At 39.5% G+C, this 14,888-nt stretch overlaps 1 protein-coding gene across 1 annotated transcript; it reads left to right on the top strand.

Moving 5' to 3' along the window:
- Positions 1-6,266: 6,266 nt before the first annotated feature.
- Gmnc (geminin coiled-coil domain containing) lies at positions 6,267-14,527 on the top strand (the record flags this gene model as incomplete). The annotated part of the gene is made up of 4 exons (XM_052740613.1): positions 6,267-6,447; positions 8,155-8,243; positions 9,094-9,210; positions 10,980-14,527. Coding segments are annotated over 4 exons (1,005 nt in total), but the record flags the coding sequence as incomplete, so codon positions are not given.
- Positions 14,528-14,888: the final 361 nt, after the last annotated feature.

Here is a 14,888-nt window from a genome sequence, read left to right on the forward strand (position 1 = left end):
TAAATAATGATAGATATAAAGCTATTAAAGAAATTCTGAATGACATAACCAACACACACACACACACACACACACACACACACACACACACACACACACGTGCACATGTGCACACATACACACACACACACACGTGTACACACACACACACACACACACACACACACACACACGTACATGCTCTTCACATAGAGGTGTTCCTTGTGATTTGGTCCCAAATGTAGCATTTCACTCCTGACCTCATCCAAAGCATTTATTTTTTTTTTCTGTCTAGTGACCGCTACATTTTTTTCAATTTTTTATTTTTCTTCTCAGAATTAAAAGCTGACTCTTTTTCAGCTATTTGGCTTATGTAGAAATGGTTTTTAATCACTGAAAATCTTATGACATGTATATTATAACCATTAGAAATTTCCAAGAACAACCAGGTGATGGATAGTAGACAAGTTTCTGTCCATACTAAAATGAATGATCACCCCCATATATTTTTGGGCGAGTAAATTTAAAACTGTATCCAATAAACTGAATACGTCATGGCTCTACAGATACACTAAAAACCTGCAAAGATAAGTCTTACAGTACAAAATTGCTGCATTGAGTTTTTTCCACATGTAACAGTCTACCTGTAGGAGAAAGGAGAAACACGATCCTCTTCTTGCTTGGAGACTCAGCTGTCTATGCTATGGCAAGGAGCTGTGTTTACACAGAAAAATGATTCTTCTTTATTATATATGCTACTGAATCCACTAATGGGCAAATCGAAGAAAGCATTCTCCAGGGGTGAAATGAAAGACCATTCCATATGCCCATCTATTTATATTCTCACCACACCTCTGATCATACTCTACCTTTTGCTGTCTCCAGACCTGTTTTTTGTGCAGGTCAAATTACCTTCCATTTTTATATATATATATATATATATATATATATATATATATATATATATATATATATATATATATATATATATATATATATATTCAACAGCTGATTCAACATCTCAACTGTTATTAGCTTCCTCTTTAACACCATCTCCTCTAACACAACACAAAGGCAATTTTTAACTGATCTTACATAAAAAGAATTTGCATAGGTTGATATGCATCGTGAAGAAACATGCGCCCTTATTTCATATGCATGGATATACCTGCCAAAGGATTTCGTATTATTGCTTACTTGGTTCAGTTTTTTTTATTTAATAATAATAATTGTAACTGAGTTCATGTTTAAACAGTAAATCTCAAGAAAATGATGGGAATAGCCAGAGTTTAAGGATTTGAAGTATTTTTATTGTGTTTTAATTTTAACAAGAAGTTATGATTTGATTTACATTCAATTGCCCACAACTTTCTAGTGTTCAGTGTTTCTATCGCTCCACATACCCTTCCACGTCTATTTAGCTAAAGTAGTTGAAGATTTACAAAGTACTTATGTTCTAAAAATATATCAAAGAACTTCAAAACTTACATTTAGTCCTCCAAAACCTCCCATTTTGCAAATCCAGTATCCAGCTCAGTGACTTCAACAGACCCAGCAAAGCAGTAGACATCTATGCATATCAAAGGCAGAACCCTACCTAGTAATAATGGTTAAAAGTTACTGCTATTACATCAGCAAATTGTAAAATTATTGAGCATTAACATACATGGTTCATATTTGATCTATCTTGTAAGCATTTTTCTTTTAATTCATCAAATGAATTACCAGGATTTAGAGACCCTGATAATAGAACCCACATATTTCCATCTCAGAAAGTTCCAGAAATTGGAATCCATGTATATTTTAATGCAAGGCTGATATTCCTTTCTGTTCTTTTTATCCTACTATATTTGCTCATTTGACTGCTTTGCATCATTTTTGGAGTGAAGAAGAAAATGTGTCTTGCAAAAGCTTACACATCTTATCTGTGAACACTTCCTAAAGCAAGTCCATCCAGCCCTCTGTGCTCATCACAAACGCTGCCGGTTTTTTTTTTTTTTTTTTAAGAGATTAAGTGTCTGCAGGACTAAAGCATGAACAACTCTTTGCCTTGAATAAGATTGTTGATTCACAAGGTCTAAGTGAGTTTGATCTGTTACTCTTCACCCTCTGGGGCTTTAGTCTTAGGACTGCAAGGGCAGAGTGGAGGGTCCATGGGGTTCACTTTGTCTTATAACACTGGAATGAGCTGGCATTGAGTGATCCAGTTCATCTATTTCCTATGCAGCGATCAATACACGTAGTGGTATTCATTTATTATCAGAGCAGGAGAAAGGATCCTTTCTGGCACATTCTACCACTTCCTTCGCTATACCTTTTAGGATGCTGGGCACTGAGCGGTTAATCACTTCATGGTTTTTCTAAACTCTATGCATGACAAACAGAAGACGAGGACAATCAAAGAAAGGTCAACTTCTCCCTGAAGAACTGTATGCAAGCTGAACTCGAACTTGGCTTCTCGGGTTCAGTGTCACGTACACATGAGTTTGCCAAGGCTACCCACCAATTGTGTCACAGGAGAGCTAGCCTCAGTTGGAGAGATTGGAAGCCCACCATCAAGGGTTCTGCAGGATTGTTGGCTTTTTCTGAGCCTTCCCTTCTCGACTCGTTTCACTCTGAACTCAGAGGACCTTTCCTCTGTGTGTGCACCACCACCCCAGGTCCCTGGGGTGCCTGTCTTCTGAGAATACCACCGTGAGGTCCACTCTTATGACCACATTTACACTGTGTCTCTGCAAATACCCTTTCTCTAAATACAGTAACGCTGGCACCAGAACTTCAACTGATGAATCTGAAGATAACACAAATCAGTCAGGAACAGTGTCAGTTACACACACAGACATCTACGTGGGATAAAGAGTGAGAATGTCAAGTGCAGTTTGCTGGGGAATAGGCTAAATGAAGCATGGTTACCTTATCCTGAGATCCAAATCCTAAGTCTGACTCTTGTCTATTATGCTAACAGTGTCCGTTTTCTCAGCCTCAGGGCTTTTCTTTTAACCTGAGAGTATACTGATACCTGGCTCCTATGTTGCCCGTCAACCTCTTTAAGTTTTTCTAAAATTATTAATAGCACTATTCATTATACAAAATAACAGGCTTCCTCATAACATTTTCGTTCATGTGCATTATGTACTTTGCTCATATTTACATGCATTACCCTCTCTTGTCCCCTCCATCTATTGATCCTTTTCCTCTCACCAAAGAGTAAAACAGTACACTTTCTATTTTGCACACACACACACACACACACACACACACACACACTTTAAATAGTGACTCTGCATACAAGATCACATGTAAGCCATTTGTCCTTCCGAGAGGTTTATTTCACTTAGCATAATGATGTCTGCAAATGACATAATGGCATTCTTTATAACTGAGTGAGATTCCCTGGTTTATACATTTTTCTTTGTGTGTTTATCTGTTGGTGGGTGGATTCCACTGCTTGTCTACTGTGCCTTGTTCAGCGATAGACAGGGGTGTTCCAGTGTCTCTGGCTGGGTGTCTTAGAGACCTCTGGGGATATTCCCAGGCTTGGTGGAGCTGGATTCCGTTTATTCACTGTTTTATATCCACTTAGGTGATGAGTGCGAGTGAGAAGTGGATATTGAAAGTTTGTCTGAAGGAGGCTTCTCTTTCATCCCTAGATTGAACGTTATAGAGATACACGTGAGAATAAAATTAAAGATAAGGAAATATAATACTTTACCAAGTATAGACAGATATCACTTTACTTAATCGTAATATTTATAATTTTATGTAATTGTGACATGCATCAGTCCAACTCAGAGAAAAGCACTTTGGATTCCTAAATATGATCATTAATTCATTGTTTGGACAATTTTTTAATTGAGTACTTGTGTACAGCCCATTGACCACAGTGCTGTGGAGTTAGACATGGCATGCATGTCTTGGAAAAATGTGTATTCTAGGTTTGATGACGTTTTGCCCTCACATTTAAACATTGCAAGAGCTGGGAGAAATAAGACCCATTGATAAAATAACATAAAGTCGCCGTTATTATTAAGTTGCCATCACTTGTTTTCCTGTGCCCAGGGCATGCAGAGAACACCACTCACACCAGGGTCTCTTGGATGGGCTTCTTTAGCGCTGCACAGAGACTAAGCTTTGGACTTCGGATGCCGCCGGGGGCTGGCTGGCCGCCCTGTCCAGCCCCGCCCTGCCGGCTGCTGGGCGCGTGGCACAGAGGGAGTGGGGCAGCTGAGTCCCCATCACCAGCCACCACCGCGCCAGGTATACTCGATAGGCTCTGCTCGCACAGGCACAGGCTTTGACTGGGCGCTGCCCCCAGCGACCTGGAGCCTCGGGTCCTTCCTTGGCGTCCCGAGGGTCTCACGTCCCAGTACGGGTGTCTCCGGAGCTCGAGTGGCTGTAGCTTAGGCTGGGCGGCTCCTGAGGCACCTGTTTGACAGCCTTGCACTAAATCAGAGAGCAAGCAACACCCGCCAGGAGCCCCGCGCACGCACATCACTCGCAGCTCCAGCGGATTAGAACTCGCGTCCTTGCTCCTCTCTGCAGTCCCATTTCAAGCTAACTCTGGCTTTAAGAAAAAGCCGAGTGGGTCCAGTTTCTGCAGCGCTTTCTTCTGCAAGATGGTAAGTGAGGAGCTGGCCTTAGCTAGTCCCGCTGCCAGAACCCCGGGGGCCCTGGAAAGACAATAAACTGCATTTAGAATGTATTCTGCCTTGGGAGATGCCTTTGTACTTTCCAACTAATATAGGCCATTTCTGCTGCCCCGCACCCCTTTATTATTTTCTGCTCCCTTTCCCTGCATATTTGCCGGCCAACCCCACCCCTTCCCCCTCACCCTGCACAGACCTTCCTTCCTTCCACCTGTTCCTCTAGATTATGCACATATTTGCAAACACTTAGATTTGAAATCCTCAGGAGTGTTTGGGGTTTGTTTTCCTCTCAGGTGTCGATTGCTTAATAGCTTAGCTCTGATTCCAAGAATAACCTCAAAAAAAGAGTCTACAAACATACTTTTAGAATAAAGGAAAATAGCACTTGACAAACTTTTGGCTGAATTTCCTCGGGCAGCACTGCCCAAGCTGTCCTTGCCTCAAAGGGATACCTTTTCAACCCTTCACTCACTGGCAGCAGGGGCCTAGGGTGACTCAAGTCACTCAATAACTTTTGTTCTTTTATTCTTATTTCCCTCCCCCTCCTCCCCCTCCTCCTCCTCCTCCTCCTCTTCCTCCTCTCCCTCCCCTTCCACTTCTTCCTCTTCTTCTCTACCCTCTTCCTTTACCCTACTCTCTGCCTTCTCGACGTTATGTCCGAGAAAGTTCTCAATGCAGCCCCAGGCTTGGAGTGGCCAGAGGAGTTTGCCCAAACCTGGATTCTGCTGCAAGGGATGTTTTTGACTTGATTAAACATTGACACATAAGTAAGAACGGGCCGTTGGACAGCTTAAGCCAGGAAGGAGGCAGACTGCCCACCCCTGCTTGGACATTTGGAAAGACCACATTTGAGATTTGAGGAGTGAGTGGGGCGGGGCAAGAAGGTGTTCACTGAATCAGAACGCAGTGGAGAAAGGCATGCCAGGCAACTACTGGTGGCACGGTAACCTGGAAAGGGCACTGAGGGTTAACGATGGAGGGAACTAGAACCCACCGCCTTTATTCTCAGCTTTTGAGTGTTTACTTGGATTAATGTCATGCTCCTGTGACTGGAGTTAGGGGCAAAGGGTATGTGATCATCTCTGTATACATATATGCGTACACATGTTTAGCCATTCTAGTGTAAGACACACATACACACACACACCTGATTCAGACTCCCAAATTGGGAGATTCCTGGATATGATGCCATGTAGAACTGTTCATTTAACCCTTTGTAGTCTGTGATCTTTGTCTTTCAAGGTTTTTAGAAATACAACCAAGATATCTACTACAGAGCAACAAGTAGTTCTTACATGTTTTAATCTAATCATGAAATCTAATTCTTTTTACTTAATATTTTAGACAGTTTATCGGTTGAGCCAGGCACTACAATAGGAAATACTCCTCTGATGTTGACAAACCTGGCCCATTCAATGCTAGTTATTTGGTGAAAGACTTTAGGGGCGTAGTGGATAATTCAAAGAACCTATTCCTTTTTAGTAATTATAGTCACACCATTCAAATATGTATCTGGACCTGTAGTTATTGCTTTTATTGTTTGTTTGCTTTCCCACCTATAATAATTTCTCTATGTTTCTCGACTCTCTCCCCCTCCTAACTGCCATCATGCCGTCTCCCATACCCCCATCAAACTGAAATTCACAGAACACCATTCTGCCTTGCCAAGATCAGTATTTTGTAGGAGGCCAGAGTTATAATTGCCCGTATTCCACTGCAACGTCAGAATCTAGTGTTGATGTTTCCAAGGAGACTTGGGTCTCTTTCTGGGCTGCTGGTCTCCTGGACAACGCTGAGACCCAACAAGCACCACAGACACAGGGTAAGTTTTACTCTTCTGCTTTGCTTGGATCTTTTCACAGCCCTGAGGCTGTAAGCATCAAGGACTGGGACTCTACAGAAAAAGTGGTATTATAGAGAATTTAAGTGAGCACTAAGACTCCTGGATGTTTTAGCAGGAAAATTAGTTGTTCTGTACACATCAACTAGTACAAATAAAACCCTTCCTCTTGTATGCTTATTTCCTACATTTTGTAATTCTTGGAGATTGCCAACTCATGGAGTAACTTTGGGTCTGTTGCACAGTTTCATAAACAGCAGTCTGGAAGCACATTTTTGGAGTTAAAAATATTAGGTGGAGAATTTATTTTGTAATTTGGTGAGATCCATGTGACCTTGAGAGAAAAAAAAATCAAGAATGAGTAGCAAAGTTTATTTCATCGTACAAATTCTGTGAACAATACTTCACACCTGGAAATAACCATTTTCCCCTTCACATATACACTTCAAATTTAGAGAGATCTCCAATGTTGGTGGAAATGATATGCAACATTATCATTGGCCTGAAGCTTAATGAATATTTTTATCCCATACTGCAGGGATTTCTGCATTAATGCTGGTTTCTGTAAAACTTTCAGGCACCTCAGAATTAGACACCTGTGCATCCATTCTGCCCCCCCAAGGTATTTTAGAGACTCTGGGGAGGGGTATGAAAAGATGCTGAAGCAAAAATCAAAATGAATGAACCGTGTGTTGTGGAGGAAGTTGTTCAGTTTTGCCTTTTTACTATAAGCAAAAGCAGGAGTGGAGTGTCTCAGGATGTGAACCCAAGTTTCATTTTTACTTTCTTGCTCACCTTCCAATTTAATACTAAATGTTTCAACAACAACATTTTAAGTCCTACAGGCAGGTCAAATGTGAATGAAGCCAAGGTTGGAGAGGGAAAACTAGAGTACATTAGCATGCAGAAACAGCTTCTTTTCATTGACGGGGATAGCTTGCTGTAAAATATGAAAAACAAAAAACTTTGAAAAAAACATTAAAATATACATATATAGACACTTGACATAGAGTAAGTATGGTATAACAGTGAAATCGCCATAACATTATTCAGAGAAACAAGAAGCACATCGCTAAGGTAAATGGGGGTAAGGGTTGTGGATTTGACTCAGCCATGGAGTGCTTCTACAGCATGTACACAGTCCTAGTTTTAATGTCCAGCACTAATAAAGAAATAAATACTGGAAAATGTTATCATACCATGACATAATATTCTGAACAAATTCTGTCCTTCAGATTTCACAAGTGGGACGAGTGAGAGGAAAATATACAGCATCACAATATAGGATTTGATTATGGAGCCAAATATCATACTATCAAATGCTAAAAACCAGAAAGTAACATGAACACTAGAAAATGGAAGTGGAATTGCAATATTGTGCCTAGTGGAAAGGCAGGGTCATTAAGTATTTCTATGAAGTACTGGTATGGAAGAGACAGCCTTTATTAACCTAACCAGTAAGAATGTACATCTACATTTTAGAAGCTGCTCAGCTCCTAAAATACATGTCTTTGGCCACTTTTGTAGTGCATAAATATTTGCTTACTTCCTTCTTCTGAAACAGTTAAAAGTTTTGTTTTCCTGTGTGAAATAAAAGTAATTAAATCTATTAAACTTTAGAAGTTCTTTGTGAGTATTTATCACACGGTTCTAAATACGTTTATTCATCTGTTTTGTATTTTCACATAGAAGCATCCTGTGACTTAAATGTCCCTGTTCTGGACTCATGTTCATGGGAAGAGGCTCAGCTCTCCTCCCAGCTCTACAGAAATAAGCAGGTATGGATAGGTAGCAAGAACATTGAGACTAACTAGCCTAGTTTCATAAAACCCACTCTCCCCTGAGTCTCCCTTTACTTCAAATTGCTTTTTAGTTTTAAATATGTTTCTTTTTTATAAATTCACACTAGCTCAGTGCTTGTTGTGACTCCAAAGAGATAAATGTCAAATGAACAGGCTCACAGAAACAGAGGCTCTGAGAAAACTTAGGGGTGACTTCTCAATTAACCAAATTCTTTTTCCTTGTCTGTGAAATATTTCAGCAGCCCTTCTCTGAGGCTGCTGCAAAGACCAAGGGATGAATACAGCAGTGTTTTAAATGATAAACGCAGCTCATCTTTGAGAGGAGGGATGATGATAAAGGTTTCCCAAAGATCACTTCTTCCTCCGGGTCTCCTTTGTGGCTGTTCCCAACTAGCAGTTTTATTTATTGGACACACTGTCCTACCTTGAGGCTGGGAACAGCCAGGTCATATCTCCTGCTTTTATTTTCATAAATGTGCAAGGAAGGAGTCCAGCCAAGCCTTCTACCATCTTTCCTATATTTAAACAGTTCCGTGCGGCTCACTTTCCTCCCTCCCCACCTGACTCCCTGTGGTTACAATTTTGAAAGTCATCTGATCTCTTCAAACACTTCGTAATGAATGGGCTATGCAGGGCGCAAATTGAACAGTCAGGTGGTAGGGAGTGTAGATGTGATTTAAGACTCAGAGAACCAGGGCTCTTTGAAAGTATGTTCAGAAAACAAACAAGAATAATCAAGTTTAAGAAGGTTGGGGAGCAGTGCGTTGTTATTGGGTTACAAAGCCAATAGAGGGGAGCACCCTTCACTATTGTACGCTTCTTGCAGCTCCAGGACACTCTAGTACAGAAGGAGGAAGAACTTGCTAGGCTACATGAAGAGAATAATCACCTCAGACAATACCTGAATTCTACTTTGGTTAAATGTCTGGAAGGAAAGGCCAAGGTATGTAATTATCTGTTTTCTAAGTGCAAGGCAGTAACTTGACAGAGGAAACCACTGCTGACACCCCATGATTAAATACTTTAAGTTTACTGAACAAGATGTCTTCATGGGAGTTAGTAGGATGGATAATTTTCCTTAAGGAAATATATAACTTCAACAGGATTTTTATATACCATTTTCCGCAAGTTTCTAGTTTCAGATTTTTAGCTCAACATCACAGAGGGAATTAAGGACAGAAGTTAATCAGAGGAATTGCTAAGACTACTGGAGTTCATAAAGAGTGGAATATTGGAGTAGAAATCAAATGTAAAAAATATCAGTAATTCTAATTATGTGTTAGATGTTAGCTGAAGTTCTTCCTCAGGGCCTTTGCTGTCGTAATTGATAAATGGATGGGCCAAGAGCCTTGGTAAGAATCTCTCTGGGGGCTGTGGGGATGGCTAAGTTAAGTACAGTGCTTTATGTGCATCCATTAAGAACTGAGTTTGGATCCTGAGGTGTTCACATTAAGCCAGGCACAGCAGCACTCATCTCTGCAATCCCAGCAGATAAGAAGGAAGCAGAGACAAGTAGATCCTTGCATCCCACTGGCTGCGCAGCCTAAGAAGATCAGTGAGAGACCTTTCCTGAAAATATAAGGTGGAGAGTGTAGAAGCCTACACACACGCATGCGTGTGCGCACACTCACACACACACACACACACACACACACACACACACACACACACACACACACATACACACACACACACACAGAGAGAGAGAGAGAGAGAGAGAGAGAGAGATATCTGAATCTGAAATGCTATGGTTGTACCTGGGCTCCAGGTGTCTCCCCTGGTGATTACAGATATGCAAGCACTCTTTCCCCTGAACTTTTAAGTGAACTCAAGGATAAATAGTTCACTTGTAACCTTTTTGTTCTTCCTTTCTTTAATTTTTCACATTTCAGTTTGCATTTTCTATCATTCTTATTACTATGTCTAACATCAGTTTTATCTTACTTCTGGACAAACTATGGCATTATTTGATGTAAATTTGATGCTACCTCCTGCTTTTGAGTTCAGAGAGAGTCATTAAATTTGACTCCTTTGCAATCCAGTTAGCTTTGACCAATGAAAACACATCTTTATAGTTATTAGTCTGGGATCCTAACATCAGATATCAATCCATAAAAGATCATTAAGTGATATTAATTGAGAAGTTTTAATTTTGTTGATATCAGTTTTCTAAATTTAGAATAATATAATACATGATATGGGAGTGTTTTGAAAGTTAGTATCATAAACAAAGGAGGTAGTGAATAGTGTTGAAATCAGACATTCTGTCTAGATTCAGATACATAAAGTTTAAATCTAGACTAAGGAGAACTCAGCTGATCACTAACATGGCTGTGTTTTTATTTATTAATCATTTTAAGAGCATCTGCATCCAATGAAAAAAACATATAAGCAATTGTTTATAAATTATGGTCCCACTTATTTACTTATAAATAAGTTTAGTAAGTGTCAGCTGCTATTGGCATCAGCGTTTATTTCTTTTAGTTGAAATCTTATAGATGTCTTCAGCTTCCTTCAATTTGTAAAAACTGAATAAAGAGCATGAATCAAAGTAACAAATTATTAAGGATGTTTACTCAACAAACAGTAGCTAATTGATTAGTTTTGCTTGTGTGGGGACACACAAGACATTTAGCTGTTTTTTTTCCCCTAAGCAATTGGGTGAACAGTAACTATCCAAAGAAATACAATTTTCCAATATTGCTTTTACAGAAATTGCTGTCATCAGATGAGTTTTCCAAAGTGTGTGGAAAACTCAGAAAAGAGAAGAGGAAACCCAAAGAGCACAGACATCCACCTGCTGAGATACCCCAGTCCAAAACTGCCAAGAGAAACCTCTCCACAGAGTTTTCTAACTGTGAAGAACAACCTGGGCCCTGTGTGGACCCCTGGGTTCTTCAAACCCTTGGGTTGAAAGACCTAAACACCATTGATGACACCCTACCAGCTAACTACAGTGCCTTTGCCTCTCATCCCAGAACAGTGCCCAGTACATCCTCCCAATTTCTACATGATGCAGTTGGCTATGCAACTGTTCCTAGAGATCTACACCTTGACTATAGAGGGGACAGAACACATGCCCCCCACGTCACTGCCATCCACCAGGAAGACTGCCACTGTTTTCCTACGCTTTCCAACCCTCCAGGAGGGGTGCAAACTCTTCCTTACCACAGTGTAGATGTGTCACCCAACAAGACAGAGGTGGCCTTCTCCACATCTCTGAGCCCTCACTGCAATGTGAAAACTCACTCTTTCCATCAGGGACAAGCCTTTGTGCGTCGAGATGAGGAGGGTGGCTGGAAGTTTACCTGGGTCCCTAAGCAGCCTTAGTGACCCCTCTTCTACCACAGCGTACTGCCAGGACCTCTGTTTACAAAGATGTCTTTCACACGGTCTTGACCACCCAGAACACAGCAGCTGCCTGCCTCCTGCCACTGCCAGTGTTCCTTTCGGTGACACACTCAAATCTGTAGGGCATGGTTGTCATGACAACACACTGATAGGCATCTGCTCTTCTTTAACTCATGATTGACTCGTTTACATGTCCATCCATGCAGTTGACTTCCTCCCTTTGCCCGACACCTGGAAATGCATTTTCTAATCACATGGGTTTTTCAAGACCAGAAAGTACTTTTCCAGTTATGGCCAGTTTAACAGCATATCCTTTTTGGTCAAATGGTCTACATGTTGCTTCTATGACTCCTCTGCTTGTCTTTATTTCTGAAAACTACTTTTAGAATGAGCACTATTTCTACTTCGCATACTTACTCCTAAATGGTCACAGACTGGGGGTGTGCCCATTGGCACTAGTGAAGACACACTACCAATGCGAGTAAACTTATGCCCAGGGAAGATCAAATAATTGTTTCATGCGATGTCCTCGAAGTGTCTTTTCAACAATGTTAATCTCACTGATAAGCAATACCAATGACATACTGTAGCAGTCAAAAGAATTACTGCTACTTTAAAGTACCATGTGGTATAAGTATCTCTATTGGCACCTGGCATTTTCATTCAAACTTTTTTTTGAAGGACTTAATTTAAAAGTGTGTGTGGGGGGGGGGGGATTCCTTAACTACACAGACCCTGACAACCCTGTCATTGGAAGAGTAGTCTAGCTTGCCTTTGCAATTGCCTTATCCTTTTTTAGCCTTCATTCAGCAATTCCCTCAAAAATATTTATAGGATACTTAGTATCCATGTTGGACAACACACTGTGACATGTGGTGAGTCCTAGACTCCTGCATGGGTTAACCTTGAAAAAGCTACTTCATTTGTGTGAAGGTTTAGTTTCCCCGACTCTAGAATATACAAGTTAGATTAGGCAATCACTAACATTCTGAGCTGAGTGTGAGTTCTATCAGCTTTAGTCCAAGATGACATCCCAGCCTATTCTTCCCTTTTTGATAAGTGATGCAGATAGTGTACAGGGTGAACCTTACTTACATACAATCAAAACAAGGATGATAACTATAAGCAATATATATTTACCATTACAAATTCTGTTCTGATCACAATATTCTTCAGTGTAAGCCAGTTTTGCATGGGAGAGTCATTTGCATCTACCAATAGAGACATGTTAATTTTCAAACTGTGCATTGCTTAAATGCAAATGCCCTCATCACGGATTTATCCTTTTCTAGATTAAAGACATGTTCACAAGAGTTTATTTCCTTTCCACCCTGTTCTTCTCAGAATTAAGCACATATCACGGACATGCACCTGTGCTGTCTGCACGTGGCCCCTTGCTATTTCTCTCTCTCTCCCCATTCCATCTCAGTCACTCACTTCACAGAATTTTTGTCTGACATGTGTACTGTCTTTAATTCTTTGTAACAAAGATGTTCCTTTGGTTTTTGTTCTTTGTTCGCTGATTTAGTTTGATCATCAAATCAAAGAATCTATGCTATAATCTTTATTGCTAATCAGTTTTGCTTATTATCCATGAAGGAGCTAATAGTATTCACTAGAGTGTTTTTATAACTTATGGAGCCATAGAACTTTTGACAGCTTTCTTTTCAAAGGACTGCCTTTTACTTTCTGGTATTCATATGAAAGCTCTGGTGGGTGACATCAATCTCATTATAGGATAGCAAACTGAGCATTAGAATTGATTGTATGTTACTCCGCTAGGAACTGAGTAAACAATGCAATTATTTTGAAAGTCAAATAAACAGAAAAACAAAATTAGCTACCAGGTATTTATGCTGCATTGTTTCAGTGCTGTATCATGTGATGCACACCATGAGGAAATGCCCAAGTTCAGCACAGTACATTTGGTGCACAAAGAACAGCCACATACATATCACAGCTTTTGAGATTGTTTCAAAGCAACTTGGTCTCAGCCTGGTTTATGGAAATTACATTCCATTTATAACTCATTTGGACTTATATTGTAAAAGGCAGTATCTGAGAATTAGCGTATATTTTTGCAATCATATGTTGAAATTGCTGATCTATTTTGAGTTAGATAAAGAATATCATTTTGTCGATATTTAAGAAATTTGAAATTTCATTATTTGAGTGCATGTTCTGACTTCTATGGCTTGGTCTTTTCTCTCCAGGGAACCAGTTAATATTCTACAAGATAAAGTGACAAACAAAAGCTCTGTCCTTTTTTGAATGTGATGAGAACTTTCATATGATGCAAATGATTTGCAACAACAGATTTTTCTCCTGCTAAGTTGTGACTATATTTCTCTTTATTTTCACTAATTTTAGAATACATTTATAGCTGGACTAGTATCATTGTTATTTATGGTTACTGGCTGCCTCCTTTTTCCAGGTAATAAATGAGGCTTTTGAATAATCTATGGCCTAAAGAATCAAATGCCTTATGGATACAAAAGTCTTGAACCTAACCTCATATGAGAATTTGTATCTAATGTTGATTGTTAATTATATTCTGAATTTCTCTCTCTTTAATAATAATATATTAACTATTTGAAAATTGTATACAATGTATTTTAATCATATTCACCAACACCCCCAATTCCTTCTAGATTCACCCTATCTACCCTCAACTCCCTCCCCACCCCAACTTCTTTGTTTTTGGTTATTTATGAATAAACCTAATAGGTGTAGTTCTTAAACTACAAATACATGGCATAGTTATGTTTTTAAATGTTTTATGTCTACATTTATTAAGATGAACATAAGCATCTAGTTTTAATTCTTACACAGAATATCTACAAATGTCAAGCACAATTTACCACTTGCATTTTAAATGCTATGATTTATTTGTGATTGGAACTCTTTATAATTATATAAGTCAATTTCATAATGAATCTCTGACTAATAAATGACATAATTTATTTTATTGTCCTTTGGCTCTTATTTCAGAAATGATTTCCAGTGAATGGAGTAATGCACTAAGAAAGAGGTTTTGTACCCATTTCTGCTATAAATTTTACATCATAAAATATTTTTTCATTTCCAATTCAGTTTTTAAAAAGTACAATTAACAATTTGGAGAAAATTTTCAATAGATATAACCCATGACAGTCTCCAGTGAGGATACAAAAAATGTGTCTTCAAACTGAAGCATCTGTAAATGGAAGGCAAAACCTGAGAGTCCTTGATCAAGGCAGCTGGCTCTGGAGAAGCGAGGACTCTCTGTTC

The sequence above is a fragment of the Peromyscus californicus genome, unplaced genomic scaffold (genome assembly GCF_007827085.1).
Source record: "Peromyscus californicus insignis strain IS unplaced genomic scaffold, ASM782708v3 Scaffold_16__1_contigs__length_79575227, whole genome shotgun sequence".
In the NCBI taxonomy this organism is placed as follows: domain Eukaryota; kingdom Metazoa; phylum Chordata; class Mammalia; order Rodentia; family Cricetidae; genus Peromyscus; species Peromyscus californicus.